The sequence below is a fragment of the Babylonia areolata genome, chromosome 4, assembly GCF_041734735.1.
Source record: "Babylonia areolata isolate BAREFJ2019XMU chromosome 4, ASM4173473v1, whole genome shotgun sequence".
In the NCBI taxonomy this organism is placed as follows: Eukaryota; Metazoa; Mollusca; class Gastropoda; order Neogastropoda; family Buccinidae; genus Babylonia; species Babylonia areolata.
This window is the reverse complement of record NC_134879.1, coordinates 53,266,039-53,281,038: the sequence shown is the minus strand read 5'-3', so window position 1 is coordinate 53,281,038 and position 15,000 is coordinate 53,266,039. Positions and strand designations below refer to the sequence as shown.

General features: G+C 49.0%; 1 protein-coding gene across 1 annotated transcript in view; it reads left to right on the top strand.

The window, feature by feature from the left end:
• LOC143281309 (inactive tyrosine-protein kinase 7-like) overlaps positions 1 to 15,000 on the top strand; it is a 212,763-nt gene that overhangs the window by 173,412 nt on the left and 24,351 nt on the right. Inside the window, exons 7-8 of the mRNA XM_076586493.1 lie at positions 8,633 to 8,762; positions 12,936 to 13,102. Of these exons, the coding sequence (XP_076442608.1) occupies positions 8,633 to 8,762; positions 12,936 to 13,102 (297 nt within the window). The remainder of the gene's footprint in view (positions 1 to 8,632; positions 8,763 to 12,935; positions 13,103 to 15,000) is intronic.

Sequence of the window (15,000 nt, the reverse complement as noted above, 5' to 3'; positions counted from 1 at the left end):
TGAAATTTAATATGGCAAACAAGCACCATTAATTAAGTGCTCGCGCTGAGGCATCTTTAACCCGCCATGGAACCCAAGTGAAACAGGATAGGGAAACTCTGACAATGGCAGTGCGGTACATTGTTCTGCGTGTGTACATGGTTTGATAGCAGGTTGAACATGTGCTGTTCAGGTGGCCCGTGTGGATGCCAACGCCCCCACACAGTGTCATCCACGACTCCCAAGTCTTAGGATTCTCTAGAAGCTCCACTGCTAAGACAGCCAGTGGACCAGGTGATGCCGAGATAAGGTTAAAGGGACCCCATCGCCTTTCACGGCCATCGGGGCAGTGAATTTATATCCACCGTGTTCAGGGTACCCGTTCCCTCCTGGGTGGAGTGAGGAAACTCGGAGTAAAGCGCCTTTCCCAAGGACACAACACCATGCCGAAACGGGGCCTCCAACACTTGCCACAAGATCAGAAGTCCAACGCCTAATCGACTCTTGCCACGGCGCCAGATGATGTACCGTCATCAGTTCTAATACACTGTGTTGACCAGCTCGTTGTGTGGTGTTCGGTGGCTCGTGTCTTTAAGATAAAAGTTGATCAATGAACACTTTTAAATGGTGGTGGTTCTAGCTTACTTACTGATGGAAGAAGACTGCGGTGAGCACGGCATTCTAGACCCATTTTGACCCAAAAGACATCACTGAAAGTGTATCCATCAACTCTTTCAATCTGTTTCAGTTTCAAAGCGTGAGGGGCTGACTCATGATTATTGTGTACGCAACGCCACACCTGCTTGAGAGGGGGCGGGAGGATGGGGGGGGAGGGGGGGATAGGGTGTGCAATAATGACTTCGCAACACGGACAAAGTGCTACCTCAGCTTCGGCTCTCACTGTTCGGTCGGACGTTGTTGATAAGACAGGCTATGGGGTGACGGTTTTGTCCAAAGAAAACAAAACTGCAGGTTATGAGTTTCCAAAAGGATCTGAACTTTGCTCAATGTGTGTGTGTGTGTGTGTGTGTGTGTGTGTGTGACTCACAATGGAAGATGTATGTCAAGAGCTGCGGGTTTGCCAACAACGGTGGTGGTTTCCTGCAGACTGGCCCGTGAGGCAGAAGGAGATAGGGTTGTATTGGATGTGGGTCTAATCGTCTTGATGGGGCAACGGTTTCTGCACCATTACTACAAAGACCCATCACTCTGCCCCACTGCTGTGGGGAGAGAGAGAGAGAGACGTGTTACCTGTCCCTTTTTTTTTTTTTTTTTTTTTTTAATCTGTGTCTGTATCTCGCTGTCTGTTATTCTTTGCCGGTTTGTGTTTCTTGTTTTCTCTCTCTCTCTCTCTGTCTGTCTGTCTGTCTGTCTCTGCCTTTTTGTCTCTGTCTCTGTCGGTTTCTCTCTCTGTCTCGTTCTGTCTCTCTCTCTCTGTCTCTCTCCCCCTCTCTATCTCTCCCGCTGCCTTTCTCCCCCTCTGTCTCTGTCTCTGTCCTGTCTCTGTCTCTGTCCCTGTCTCTGTCTCTGTCTCTGTCTCTGTCTCTGTCTCTGTCCCTGTCTCTGTCTTTCTTCTCTCTCTTCTGTCCCTTTTTCTCCCAACTCTTCTTCTTCTTCTTCTTCTGCGTTCACTCGTATGCACACGAGTGGGCTTTTACGTGTATGACCGTTTTTACCCCGCCATGTAGGCAGCCATACTCCGTTTTCGGGGGGGTGCATGCTGGGTATGTTCTTGTTTCCATAACCCACCGAACGCTGACATGGATTACAGGATCTTTAACGTGCGTATTTGATCTTCTGCTTGCATATACACACGAAGGGGGTTCAGGCACTAGCAGGTCTGCACATATGTTGACCTGGGAGATCGTAAAAATCTCCACCCTTTACCCACCAGGCGCCGTCACCGTGATTCGAACCCGGGACCCTCAGATTGACAGTCCAACGCTTTAACCACTCGGCTATTGCGCCCGTCTCTCCCAACTCTATTTCGGTCTCTTTCCTTTCTTTTTTTTTATACTTTCTTTCCTTCCTCTGTCTTTCGCTCTATCTCTCTATCCTGCTGTGTTTTTCTTTGTCCTTGTCTCTCTCTCTTTCTCTCTTTTTTTGTCTTTGTCAGTATATCTGTCTCTCTACCCTGTCTCTCTCCTTGTCTCCCTCTCTCCCTTTCTCTCCATCTCTCTCTCTCTCTCTCTCTCTCTCTCTCTCTCTTTTCTCTCTTTGTCACTATATCTGTCTCTCTACCCTGTCTCTCTCCTTGTCTCCCTCTCTCCCTTTCTCTCCATCTCTCTCTCACACTATGTGTCTCTGTCTCTCTGTCTCTGTCTCTCTGTCTCTCTCTCTCTGTGTCTCTGTCTTTGTGTGTATGTCTCTCTGTCTCTCTCTTCTCTCTCTCTCTCCCTCCCTCCATCCCTCCCTCTCTCTCTCTCTCTGTGTGTGTCTCTGTCTTTGTGTGTATGTCTCTCTATCTCTCTCTTCTCTCTCTCTCTCCCTCTCTCTCTCCCTCCCTCCCTCCCTCTCTCTCTCTCTCTCTCTCTCACTCACTCACCCACGCCGCCCATCTCTCTGTCTGTCTGTCAGGCAGTCACGAAACCAGCCCTGATCTTAAAGGTCTGTGATGTTTCAGTGGCAGAAGAAGCACCGTGTGTGGCATCAGCCGCTCTCCGTTCTGTCTCTCTACGAGTCGCGGGCCGTCAGTGTCGGCACAGGCCACTCGTGCGTGCAGCGCCCGTGGGAAATTTACGATTGTCTTTTCAGATGCACCACCCTTTTCCTTGCATCTCTTTGGGCCAGTGTTATCTGGGGGCTGAAATTCCGGCTTTGGGTGGAGATCAGGTGTGGCCGGCATCTTGAGGTGGTGCGTGATGCCTTCTGTGTGTGTGTGTGTGTGTGTGTGTGTGTGTGTGTGTGTGTGTGTGTGTGTGTGCGCCCGCGTGTGTGTGTGCGTGTGTGTGTGTGTGTGTGTGCGTGCGCGCGTGTGTGTGTGGCAGTGCGTGCCAGGTCAAGACCACCACCGCCATCCTGACAAGGAATCGTTTGTTTCATTGTTGTTGAGGGATCTGTTGCACGTACGGATCGAGATAAACCCAAAAGCTTCACTTCAATGCGGGCACAGTCACACACATAAACACACACACAGAGATACGTACACACACTTACACAGACACAGACAGGCACGCACACACGCACGCACGCACACACTCACGCACACACTCACGCGCACACTCACGCACACACACACACACACACACACACACACACACACACACACACACACACACACTGGCATTCGTTCCATGTAAAAGAGCAATTATGATAACTTGAATATATTCATCTGTTATTCAGTTCGTTTCCTCAGAAATTATACACCACTTTGTTTCTGCCTCTCTCTCTCTCTCTCTCTCTCTCTCTCTCTCTCTCTCTCTCTCTCTCTCTCTCTCTCTCTTCTTTCTTTCTTTCCCATGTCTCTCTCTTTTCTCTCTCTCTCTCTCTCTCTCTCCTCTCTCTCTCTCTCTCTCTCTCTCTCTCTCTCTCTTTCTTTCTTTCCCATGTCTCTCTCTTTTCTCTCTCTCTCCCTCTCTCTCTCTCTCTCTCTCTCTCTCTCTCTCTCTTCACATTTTCTCCTTTCCTTCATGCATTCTTTCTTCCTTTTCTTTTCTTTTCCTTCTCTTCTTTAAATCAGACACGTTCTCCAGCTTCACGCGCTGAGTCCCAGGCTGTGTCTTGAGCGCAGAGTTTCCCCATGTGAAATTCCTGCCTGCTGCCAGAGAAATCTTCTGTGTGCTCTGGGTCTGGAACTGGCAGTGTCCTCCGAGCTGCAAGACGTTGAAATGTTTTGGAAAAAAAATTTTCTTATTCAAAAAAAAAAAAGAAAAGAAAAAAATCACAAAACAGATCATCTTTCCAGACTCAAACACATTCCCAAGACGAGGTATAGCTCACGCGAAGTCTTGTCCCTGTGTTGTTTTCCGCATTACTTTTTTTTTTTTTTTTTTTTTTTTTTTAGGGTTTGGGGAACTGTTTGTTGATCTTTCCCCAGAGTGATCATCCACTTGACAAATGTTGTTGTTACGTAACTGTAGTTTTAAGCAGGACTCGTTAGAATTTGTAATTTGTATTTGTATTTCTTTTTATCACAGCAGATTTCTCTGTGTGAAATTCGGGCTGCTCTCCCCAGGGAGAGCGCGTCGCTACACTACAGCGCCACCCCCTTTTTTTCTTTTGTTTTCTTTTTTTTTTTTTTTGTATTTTTTCCTGCGTGCAGTTTTATTTGTTTTTCCTGTCGAAGTGGATTTTTCTACAGAATTTGGCCAGGAACAACCCTTTTGTTGCCGTGGGTTCTTTTACGTGCGCTAAGTGCATGCTGCACACGAGACCTCGGTTTATCGTCTCATTCGAATGACTAGCGTCCAGACCACCACTCAAGGTCTAGTGGAGGGGGAGAAAATATCGGCGGCTGAGCCATGGCTCGAACCAGCGCGCTCAGATTCTCTCGCTTCCAAGGCGGACGCGTTACTTCTAGACCATCACTCTACAAGCCTGAAGAAAACAAATCAAAAAAAAAATGGGCAGAGCATCTTGCCTGCCTGTGATTTGACCGCGATGTGTATCGTGTTTAAGATATTGCAGACCAAGGTGTCACTTCCTGACAGAGATCATCAATCCACTTCAGATGAAGACAGAACATTAAAATAAAATAATTATCCTTTCCTTCGGAACTTTCTTCCTGACTTTGAGAGTGGTGATATTCAAGATTCACCACATTATGGGTCATTGAAAGCACACATCGGCATTTGTAAGTTGAATTAAGTATGCTTTCGTGAGAAATGCTGTCGGAACAAAGGCTGTAGGTAGTCGGTGGATGGAGGGCGGGTGGAGAGAGAGAGAGAGAGAGAGAGAAGCAGGAGGGGCGAAGAGGAGAAGGGCACACAGGCATAGCAGCAGTATCTCACCTGACCCGCGTTTCCTTTGTAAAGCAGGATTCCCAAACAATCCCCTACTCCCACCCCAACGCCGAACCACACACACACACACAGACACACACACACACACACACACACACACACACACACAGACCACTACCACCAGATCCCCTCACCCTCGGCCCTCTCCCCCCCCCCCCTCCCACCCGCAAGCCGCGGGGGTGCGGAATGCGCCTCTAATTGGAAACACGGGAAAGCGGCTGATTTTGATGGCAGACGGAGAAAGCCCGAGCCGTATGCCCAACAAGTGCAGCAAGTGTTTTCCCTTTGCCGGCAGTGAGGCCCGCAAGGCAAAGACAGGAGGGGGGAGGGGGGGGGGGAAGAAGAGGCTCACCACCACCACCACCACCACCACCAGCATGGCTGCAAGGGCCCCATCGTTCCGGACTTACTGTCAGCATATAGTGGTGTGGTGCCTCGTAGTGCCGGGCTTTGGCTGCAGAACTGTCTGTCCTTACCTGGCTCACCTGTCCTTATGTAGTACTTGTAGCTGTTTTAGTGCCAGATTAGCTCTTGTATGTTGTGCATGGGGCACAACGTGTTAGGGGGAAAATTTTTTATGGACTATTTACTAACAAAAGCCGCGGGCTGATAAAAAGGGGTGGGGATGGGGAGGGGGATCCCATCAGTGTCAGCATCCAACAGGACTCACCCCGTCCAACAATGTAACCTTCATATCACCGAACCAAGACCCCAACCCCGACCAGCTTGTACTTCCAAGGGTGTCAGCCACTAGGTCGTTATGCTCCACTCTTACCAGCCATCTGACAGTCTGAAAAGCCCACGACTATCACCGAATAGAAGTGAACTTTGTCTTGTCTTCTTCTTCTTCTTCTTCTTCTTCTTCTTCTTCTTCTTCAGCTCATATATTCATTTATGGCGTACCAGCCGTCCTTTGAGTTAGAAACTGACTTGTAGCTTCAGTCTTCAAACTTAAATCTTCCCAAAGACAATTGTTCCTAAACTTTGAAAGCGATGACTTGCGAGACTCCACCAAGACGGCCCAGCTGAAGCATCCAGAGAGTTTCAGAAACACGAACATCTTTTAAGCAGTATACACCGCACCTGAAAACATCACACGCCTGGCTAATCGGCAATATATCAAAAAAACAGTATTAAAACACACACACACACGCACACACTCGCGCGCACACGCACACACACGCACACACACACACACACACACACACACACACACACACACACATGTCATTACTGGTAGAATTGATTGCAGCCTGAACTGTGGAGGAAGAAGAAGAAGAAGACCCGGTGCAGGAGAAGAACAAAAAGTAATCAGTCATCACTCTACTCTTTTGATGCGTTTATCGGCCAAAACACTGAAGGTTATTTCTAAACCAGCAAAAAGCGCGGCGCCGTTTTTTTCCGAGATACAAAACACGCGAGAACTGCAGACGAGCTAGAAAGAACGGCAGTTACACAAAAGGGGCCGACCATCTACATACCCGATGCCGTCGTATGACACTGTCCGTTCCCAAGGCAACCGACATCAAATTACGTCACCATCCTGCAATGCATGATGCCCCGTGGACACCCAAATCGTCTTTCATTTAATTTTATGATGGCGCAAGAGAACCAGTCAAACAGCGTATCGCATTGTCACTTTTTCGACCATCGTTAGACCAGTCGTCTACATACAGTTACTACTACCCATCAGCTCGTAAGTAAGAAAGAAGGCACTTGTTCGGACCATCTAAGCGATGTGAAACAAACTAGGTCTTTATGTCAGAATATTATGAGCGAGTACGAATTGCCGAAGAAAGAAAGAACGAAAGAAAGAAAGAAAGAAAGAAACTTTTTTGCGCTTGCAGACCGGGGATGTTTGCCAGAAAGCCTGGTGCGGGCTCCCCAGTGCACTGCGGGCCTTACCTCCGAGTGAACACGTTTTTCCACTCCTGAGCCTTGCCTGAGCCTTGCCCTGATCGGACATGAACGTAGGGCTGATCCTTCAGTCTGTTGGCCCTCTCCGCCCGATCCGCCTCCTCGGCCTGGCCTCGGCACTGCTCTCGTCCTGTCCGTCTGTATTTGTATTTGTATTTCTTTTTATCACAACAGATTTCTCTGTGTGAAATTCGGGCTGCTCTCCACAGGGAGAGCGCGTCGCTACGCTACAGCGCCACCTTTTTTTTTTTTTTTTTTTTGTATTTTCTCCTGCGTGCAGTTTTATTTGTTTTTCCTATCGCAGTGGATTTTTCTATAGAATTTTGCCAGGAACAACCCTTTTGTTGCCGTGGGTTCTTTTACGTGCGCTAAGTGCATGCTGCACACGGGACCTCGGTTTATCGTCTCATTCGAATGACTAGCGTCCAGACCACCACTCAAGGTCTAGTGGAGGGGGAGAAAATATCGACGGCTGAGCCGTGATTCGAACCAGCGCGCTCAGATTCTCTCGCTTCCTAGGCGGACGCGTTACTTCTAGACCATCACTCCACACGAGTCTGTCTGCGCCCACATATCTCTCGCTCTTTTTTTTCTCGCTCTCTCTCTCTCTCTCTCTCTCTCTCTTCCTCGCTCTCTCTTTCTCTCTTTTCCTCGCTCTCTCTCTCCCTCTTTTTCCTCGCTCTCTTTCTCTCTTTTTTCTCTGTCTTTCTCTCTCTCTCTTCCTCGCTCTCTCTCTCTTTCTCTCTCTCTCTCCCTCTTTTTCCTCGCTCTCTTTCTCTCTTTTTTTCTCTCTTTCTCTCTCTCTTCCTCGCTCTCTCTCTCTCTTTTCCTCGCTCTCTCTCTTTTCTCTCTGTCTCTCTCTTTTCCTCTCTCTTTTCCTCGCTCTCTCTCCCTTTCTCTCTCTCTCTCTTCTCTCTGTCTCTCTCTTTTCCTCGCTCTCTCTCTCTCTCTCTCTCTCTCTCTCTCTCTTTCTCTCCATTTTCTGTGCAGTCAAACATGTGTATGGAAGCGCAACCGCATTCGTGCGCGCTTAGTGCGTTTGTATTGAGAAAAGTAGAGAGAACGACTCAGAGAAATTAAGAATTTTCTTTAAAGGCACACAGAGAGAGAGAGAGAGAGAGAGAACACAAGACATACCGTTTCAGTCTATGCTTTTTACTCCTTTTTCTTTCGTTCGTTTGTTCTGTTGTTGTCGTTTTCTTGTGTGTTTTTTTTTTTTTTAGTTTGTTGCAGTCTGAAAAGAGTTTCGTAGTGTTAATGGAACCTGCATCTGTCTCCATTGTTTTCACAGTTCTTGATCATTTACCACATCATCTAATTCGCACACCCTTTACACACGGCATGGTTATGGTGGAATGGTGTACAGTTGTTTGCTTTTTTTCCGAAATTGCTTCCCCCCCCCCCCCCCCCCCACCCCTCCCCCCACCTTGGGCTTGTCTGTTTCTTTGCTTCCTTGCATTTTTTTTTCTTTTTTTTTCCGATTGCTCACGGCTTGCTTGCTTGTTTGCATGTAATTCAGTTGAGGATGTTTTGAATGGGGTGAAAGGTATGAGGGTCTTTTTACTATACTGCATTGTGTAGCTGTTTTGACCTGTATTGATGTATCACTTCCCGTTTCGGTGTAGGTTTGTACAATATGTAGAATACGTCATAGTGTGTGTTCTTTTGAATTCTGTTGATGTATCATTCCACGCTGTGGATGTGTGTACAATAAGTGGAATATAGCATTAAGTGCACTTTGTGTGTGCGTGTGTGTGTGTGTGTGTGTGTCACAGGTCTGGATGAGATTCACCGAGACTCGTTCGAGCCCCGCCTGATCCCCAACTACCCTGTGGTCATCCCTGTGCACGAGAGGTTCCAGATCAAGGTGTTCCCTCCTCAAGGCCGGCCCAAACCTAACTTCTGGTCAGTGCCTGTCTGTCTTTGGTTTTAAGCCAGTCTGTTTAGAAAACAAAAGGAAAACATTATACATGTACACACAAACAGCATAACAGCAACTAATCAAAGAATATAAAGAGTTTGATCGGTTTGTTGTTTGGTTGGTTGTTTTCGTGTGTTTTTTTGGTGTACAAAATTGTATTACTCATTTTACAGGGCGTTTGTTTTCCTCCACTGTGAAGCCCTTCTGCTGGCGAAGGAGATGAAGCAGGGAGAAGCCGTATATGGCGTCTTGTGTGGGACCTTGGGTTGGTTTCAGAGAGAAGGACCCATCACTCTGATCTGTCGGCTGGAACTCGTGTCGCGCCGCCATTCCAGCATTCTTCTCCTGGTGCCGCGAGGCTCCTGTCTGGCCCGGGCGGTGCGCTTGGAACGTGATCTGCCCCCTTTCGAAATTCCACCCGGCTTTTCTTCGCACTTTTTTGTTTGTTTGTTTGTTTTTCTTTCTTTTTTCTCTCTCCTAAACGGGAGGTGGTCAGTGCTTAAGTTTTACACGCCTAGTTCCTGGAATTCACTGAAATAAAAACGACGGGACTGATACTGTTCTTAGTGGTTCCCCTCGTCTGTGCTGTAACGGGAATGACCCCCCCACCCCCCACCCACCCCCCCACCACCCCCCCGTCCCCCACTACATCCCCCCTCCCCCCAGGTCTACGTTATGTATTCATGTATAAGTTAATCTGCGTGCTTCTCTAACTGACAAAGTTCTTGTCACATTTTTTTTTTAAACGTGGTAAGTATTCTTTTTCTTTACGAGCGGATGTAATCTTTATTATTCGGCAGACGGCAATTTTCAGTTTAACTCTATTCAGGGGAGGGGAGGAGAACTGGCTTGGATATCGTTAAAAGGTTTTGCAGCTTGAAGGGCCAGGGTAGTTTTGTTTTTTTTCTGATGAGCTAAGGACCAAAGCAAAAATGTGTATATGATTTGTGTGTGTGCGTGTGCGTGCGTGCGTGCGTGTGTGTGTGTGTGTGTGTGTGTGTGTGTGTGTGACGCAGAGTCTGTGAAACCAGATTTTTTTTTTCTTTCTTTTTTTTTTTGCTTTAACTGATGTAATGCACAGGCCAGCCGCCTTCAGAACTCATCTATTCGGGTGATATATTACGAAGCAATGCATGTAGACGTCGCAAGTTATGCAGGTGTTGCCGGTGGAATAGTTTAATATTATATTTTATCGCGATGAATACGTCTGTTTTATGAAGCATCAGACGCGTGTGACTGACAAGCGAGCTGAGAACCAGCCTGAATAACACGCACATTGCTAAACAATGACCGTTAGCGAGAACAGACCCGCATCCGTTATAACAGACGCTCACAAGAGTTCAAGACAAAATAAAATAATTTAAAAAATATAATTAAAAAAAAAAAAAAAAAAAGAAATGGTCCGCGGGAGGCAGCCTTGACGAGGGAACACCTGTGGCACGACCGGAACTAACGGCAGCAGCAGCAGCAGCCTGGAAGGAAGGCCGGGACACGGGAAGAGCAGCAGCCGCCAGACAGGCAGATAGAACGCACAGACGGAGGGACAGACAGAGAGACGGACGGACGGACGGACGGACGGACGAACGAACTGACAACCCGCGTGCCGACCGCTGCAAATGTCACCTGGCATTGTTCCGGCACTAAGTTCTTCATTCCGCCCAGGCCTCCCCTTTTGTTTGGGGTCCCGGCGAAAAAAAAAAAAAAAAAAAAAAAAACCACGCTGGTGGTGCGGTGCTTGTGTAAACTGCGGGTCGTCCCGGCACCTTTGGGCCCCGTGGTCTGTTTGTTTGACGACAGACTACGGCAATACAAGGAACTCTCCCTGCCTCGCTCCCACCCCCTCCCCCTCCTGCCCCCCCTCCGTCTCCCCTCCTCCTTCGTTCCGGGGTCACAGGCGTCCTCCTCACTCGACGCTTATGAATGAATGGTTGGCACATGTATGCCATCCGAGACAGCGCGACGGCGTGGCGGTGCAATGTGAGGCGACCTTTAGGTCGTGGCAGTCTGCAGGGGGCTGCTGATGGGGAAGTGCGTGCTGTGTGATGGTCGTGATGCTCGTGATGCACTGGGGCTGGTGGACTGGTTGATCGACCTGCCATTTATCATTTACGGCTTTCCTGTCTATCTCTTTCTCCTCCTCCTCCGTTTTATTTGTCATCCCAGTTACCACCACGCCTGTTTTCCCCACCCCACATTTTGCTGTCATCAACCACCTCTCTCTCTCTCTCTCCCTGTCTATCTATCTATCTGTCTATCTATCTATCTATCTATCTATCTATCTATCTATCTATCTATCTATCTATCTATTCTGTTCTATTCTATCTGTCTCTCGCTATAAAGGTTGAATGTCCCCATAGCCTTTTACGGCCACCGGGGCAGTGAAGTCGGTACCAGTTCACACCTGTGTGGAGTGACTGAAGTCGGTACCAGTACACACCTGGGTGGAGTGACTGAGGGAAGTCGGTACCAGTACACACCTGGGTGGAGTGAGGGAAGTCGGTACCAGTTCACACCTGGGTGGAGTGACTGAAGTCGGTACCAGTTCACACCTGGGTGGAGTGACTGAAGTCGGTACCAGTTCACACCTGTGTGGAGTGACTGAAGTCGGTACCAGTTCACACCTGGGTGGAGTGACAAGTCGGTACCAGTTCACACCTGTGTGGAGTGACTGAAGTCGGTACCAGTTCACACCTGGGTGGAGTGACAAGTCGGTACCAGTACACACCTGTGTGGAGTGACTGAAGTCGGTACCAGTACACACCTGGGTGGAGTGACTGAGGGAAGTCGGTACCAGTTCACACCTGGGTGGAGTGAGGGAAGTCGGTACCAGTACACACGTGTGGAGTGACTGAAGTCGGTATCAGTACACACCTGGGTGGAGTGACTGAGGGAAGTCGGTACCAGTTCACACCTGGGTGGAGTGACTGAAGTCGGTATCAGTTCACACCTGTGTGGAGTGAGGGAAGTCGGTACCAGTACACACCTGTGTGGAGTGACTGAAGTCGGTACCAGTACACACCTGTGTGGAGTGACTGAAGTCGGTACCAGTACACACCTGGGTGGAGTGAGGGAAGTCGGTACCAGTACACACCTGGGTGGAGTGACTGAAGTCGGTATCAGTACACACCTAGGTGGAGTGACTGAAGTCGGTATCAGTACACACCTGGGTGGAGTGAGGGAAGTCGGTACCAGTACACACCTGGGTGGAGTGACTGAAGTCGGTATCAGTACACACCTGTGTGGAGTGAGGGAAGTCGGTATCAGTACACACCTGGGTGGAGTGACTGAAGTCGATACCAGTACACACCTGGGTGGAGTGGGGGAAGCCGGAAAGCTAAAAAGAAAAAGAAAAACGTTGTAGACCGGAAAGAGGAAGGGGACTACAGAGTTGTTTAGGAAAGCGGTAGTGTTTTAAGGTCCGACTTGAAAGAGCCGAGCGCAGAGATTTGACGAATGCGAAAGAGGGAGCTCATTACGTTGTTGTGACTGTTGCTGACACCGTCATCATCATCGTTGTCATCAGTCCTTCCATTTCCTCCTCCTCCTGTGCCCCCTCTTCTTCCTCGTCATCCGTCTTATCGCCTCCTCCTCTTTCTCGTCCTTCATTTCCTTCCCCCCCCCCCCTTCTGAACCTCCTCCATTTGCACCTCCTCCTTCCCCTCTCTTCCTCCTCCCCCTCTCTTCCTCCTCCCCCTCTCTTCCTCCTCCCCCGCCTCTTCCTCCTCCCCCGCCTCTTCCTCCTCCCCCTCTCTTCCTCCTCCCCCGCCTCTTCCTCCTCCCCCTCTCTTCCTCCTCCCCCTCTCTTCCTCCTCTCCCTCTCTTCCTCCTCCCCCGCCTCTTCCTCATCCCCCTCTCTTCCTCCTCCCCCGCCTCTTCCTCCTCCCCCTCTCTTCCTCCTCCCCTCTCTTCCTCCTCCCCCGCCTCTTCCTCCTCCCCTCTCTTCCTCCTCCCCCGCCTCTTCCTCCTCCCCTCTCTTCCTCCTCCCCCGCCTCTTCCTCCTCCCCCTCTCTTCCTCCTCCCCCGCCTCTTCCTCCTGCTGCTACTCCTTCTCTCCCTTCCCCCTCCTCCTCTTCCCTCCTCATCTGTCTCTCCCTCCATCTCCCCTCCTCCTCCTCCTCCTCCTCCTCCTCCTCACTTCACACACTTTGGGTTGACAGGTGGCTAGGGCGCAACGACCTGCCCATCCCCTCCTCAGGTCGAATCCACGTGACGGACGAGGGACTTGTGTTCGAGTCCCCGCAGGAGATCGACTCTGGCAACTACACCTTCGTCCTGAACAACACGGCGGGCGTCAAGAAGCGGGGAGTCTGGGTCATGGTTTCCGGTAGGTGGATCTGAAGGAGGGTGGATGGTTGGGTGGATGGATGGGTGTGTGGATTGATGGATGGGTGTGTGGATTGATGGATGGGTAGATGGATGGGTGTGTGGATTGATGGATGGGTGAATTGGTGCATGGTTGGATTAGTGTATGAGTGAGTGGGTGGGTGGGTGGATGGGTGTGTGGATTGGTGGATGGGTGGATGGATGAATTGGTGCATGGTTGGATTAGTGCATGGGTGGGAGCATGGGTGGGTGTGTGTGTGGGTGGGGGGGTGGAGTTGTATGGCTAGGTGGCTGTCTGTATAAAGTATTTTGTGTCCGTTTCTTTTGTCTACTTCATCGTTCATTCACTCTGTGTCATTTTAGGTGACTCGTTTGTGTATGTGTTTCCGTCTGAATGTCTTTGTTTGCCTGTCTGTCTGTCTGTCTGTCTGTCTGTGTCTCCTCAGTGTTTGTGAACCTGCTTCACCTCCCTCCTCCCCGCATATGTCTCTCTCTCTCTCTCTCTCTCTCTCTCATCCTCTCTCCCCTCCCTTACTCTCTCCCCCGTACCCCCTCCTCCTCACACACCCCCTCACCTCTCACTCTTCCCTCCCTCCCTCTCTCTCTCTCTCTTCCCCTCTGTTGAAGATATGATTTCAATTGCAATCAAGATGATGGGTGTTTTATAATGTTTCCTTTCTTTTCCTTCTACCATTTCTTCTTCTTCTTCTTCTTCTTCTTCTTCTCCCTGAACCCTTTCCTCCTCTTCATATTCTTCGTTTTGTTTTGTTGTCACTGACCTTTTCTCCGAGGGCATCGTAAAAAAAAAACTCCGAGGGCATCGTAAAAAAAAAAAACTCCGAGGGCATCGTAAAAAAAAACTCCGAGGGCATCGTAAAAAAAAAAAACTCCGAGGGCATCGTAAAAAAAAACTCCGAGGGCATCGTAAAAAAAACTCCGAGGGCATCGTAAAAAAAAAACTCCGAGGGCATCGTAAAAAAAACTCCGAGGGCATCGTAAAAAAAAAACTCCGAGGGCATCGTAAAAAAAACTCCGAGGGCATCGTAAAAAAAAAAAAACTCCGAGGGCATCGTAAAAAAAAACTTCGAGGGCATCGTAAAAAAAAAAAATCCGAGGGCATCGTAAAAAAAAAAAACTTCGAGGGCATCGTAAAAAAAAAAAAATCCGAGGGCATCGTAAAAAAAACAAACTCCGAGGGCATCGTAAAAAAAAACTCCGAGGGCATCGTAAAAAAAAATTCCGAGGGCATCGTAAAAAAAAAACTCCGAGGGCATCGTAAAAAAAAACTCCGAGGGCATCGTAAAAAAAAAAACTCCGAGGGCATCGTAAAAAAAAAACTCCGAGGGCATCGTAAAAAAAAAACTCCGAGGGCATCGTAAAAAAAATTTTTTTTTAAAGCTTCTTAGCTTGTCCTGTAATCATTGGAGTTCCGGGTTACCTCTCTTCCTCTCGTCCCTTTTCACCCATCGAATGTCTGTTGTAAATCGTTTTGCTTCCGACGGAGTCAAGAGCTGGATGGGGGGGACCCATCATGAAACCCATTACCCCCCCCCACACACACACACACACACACACACACACACACCCGCCCAACCCTCCTCCCCCACACACACACTCACACACACTCCTCCCTCCCCCCCCCCTCCCCATACACAAAATATCTATTATTTATTGCTTATTTACCATCCTTAGAAATGAAGGCTCTCTCAATCTCTTTGTATATATATATCTCCCTGTGTGTCTCTGTCTCCCTCTCTCTCTGTCTTTCTTCTCTGTCTCCCTCCCCTCCCCTCCCCTCCCCCGCCCCTCTCTATCTCTCTTTTGCCTTTGTAACTGTCTGTGTCTGTCTTGTCAGTCTCTGTGTGTGTGTGTGTGTGTGTGTGTGTGTGGTGATGGTGG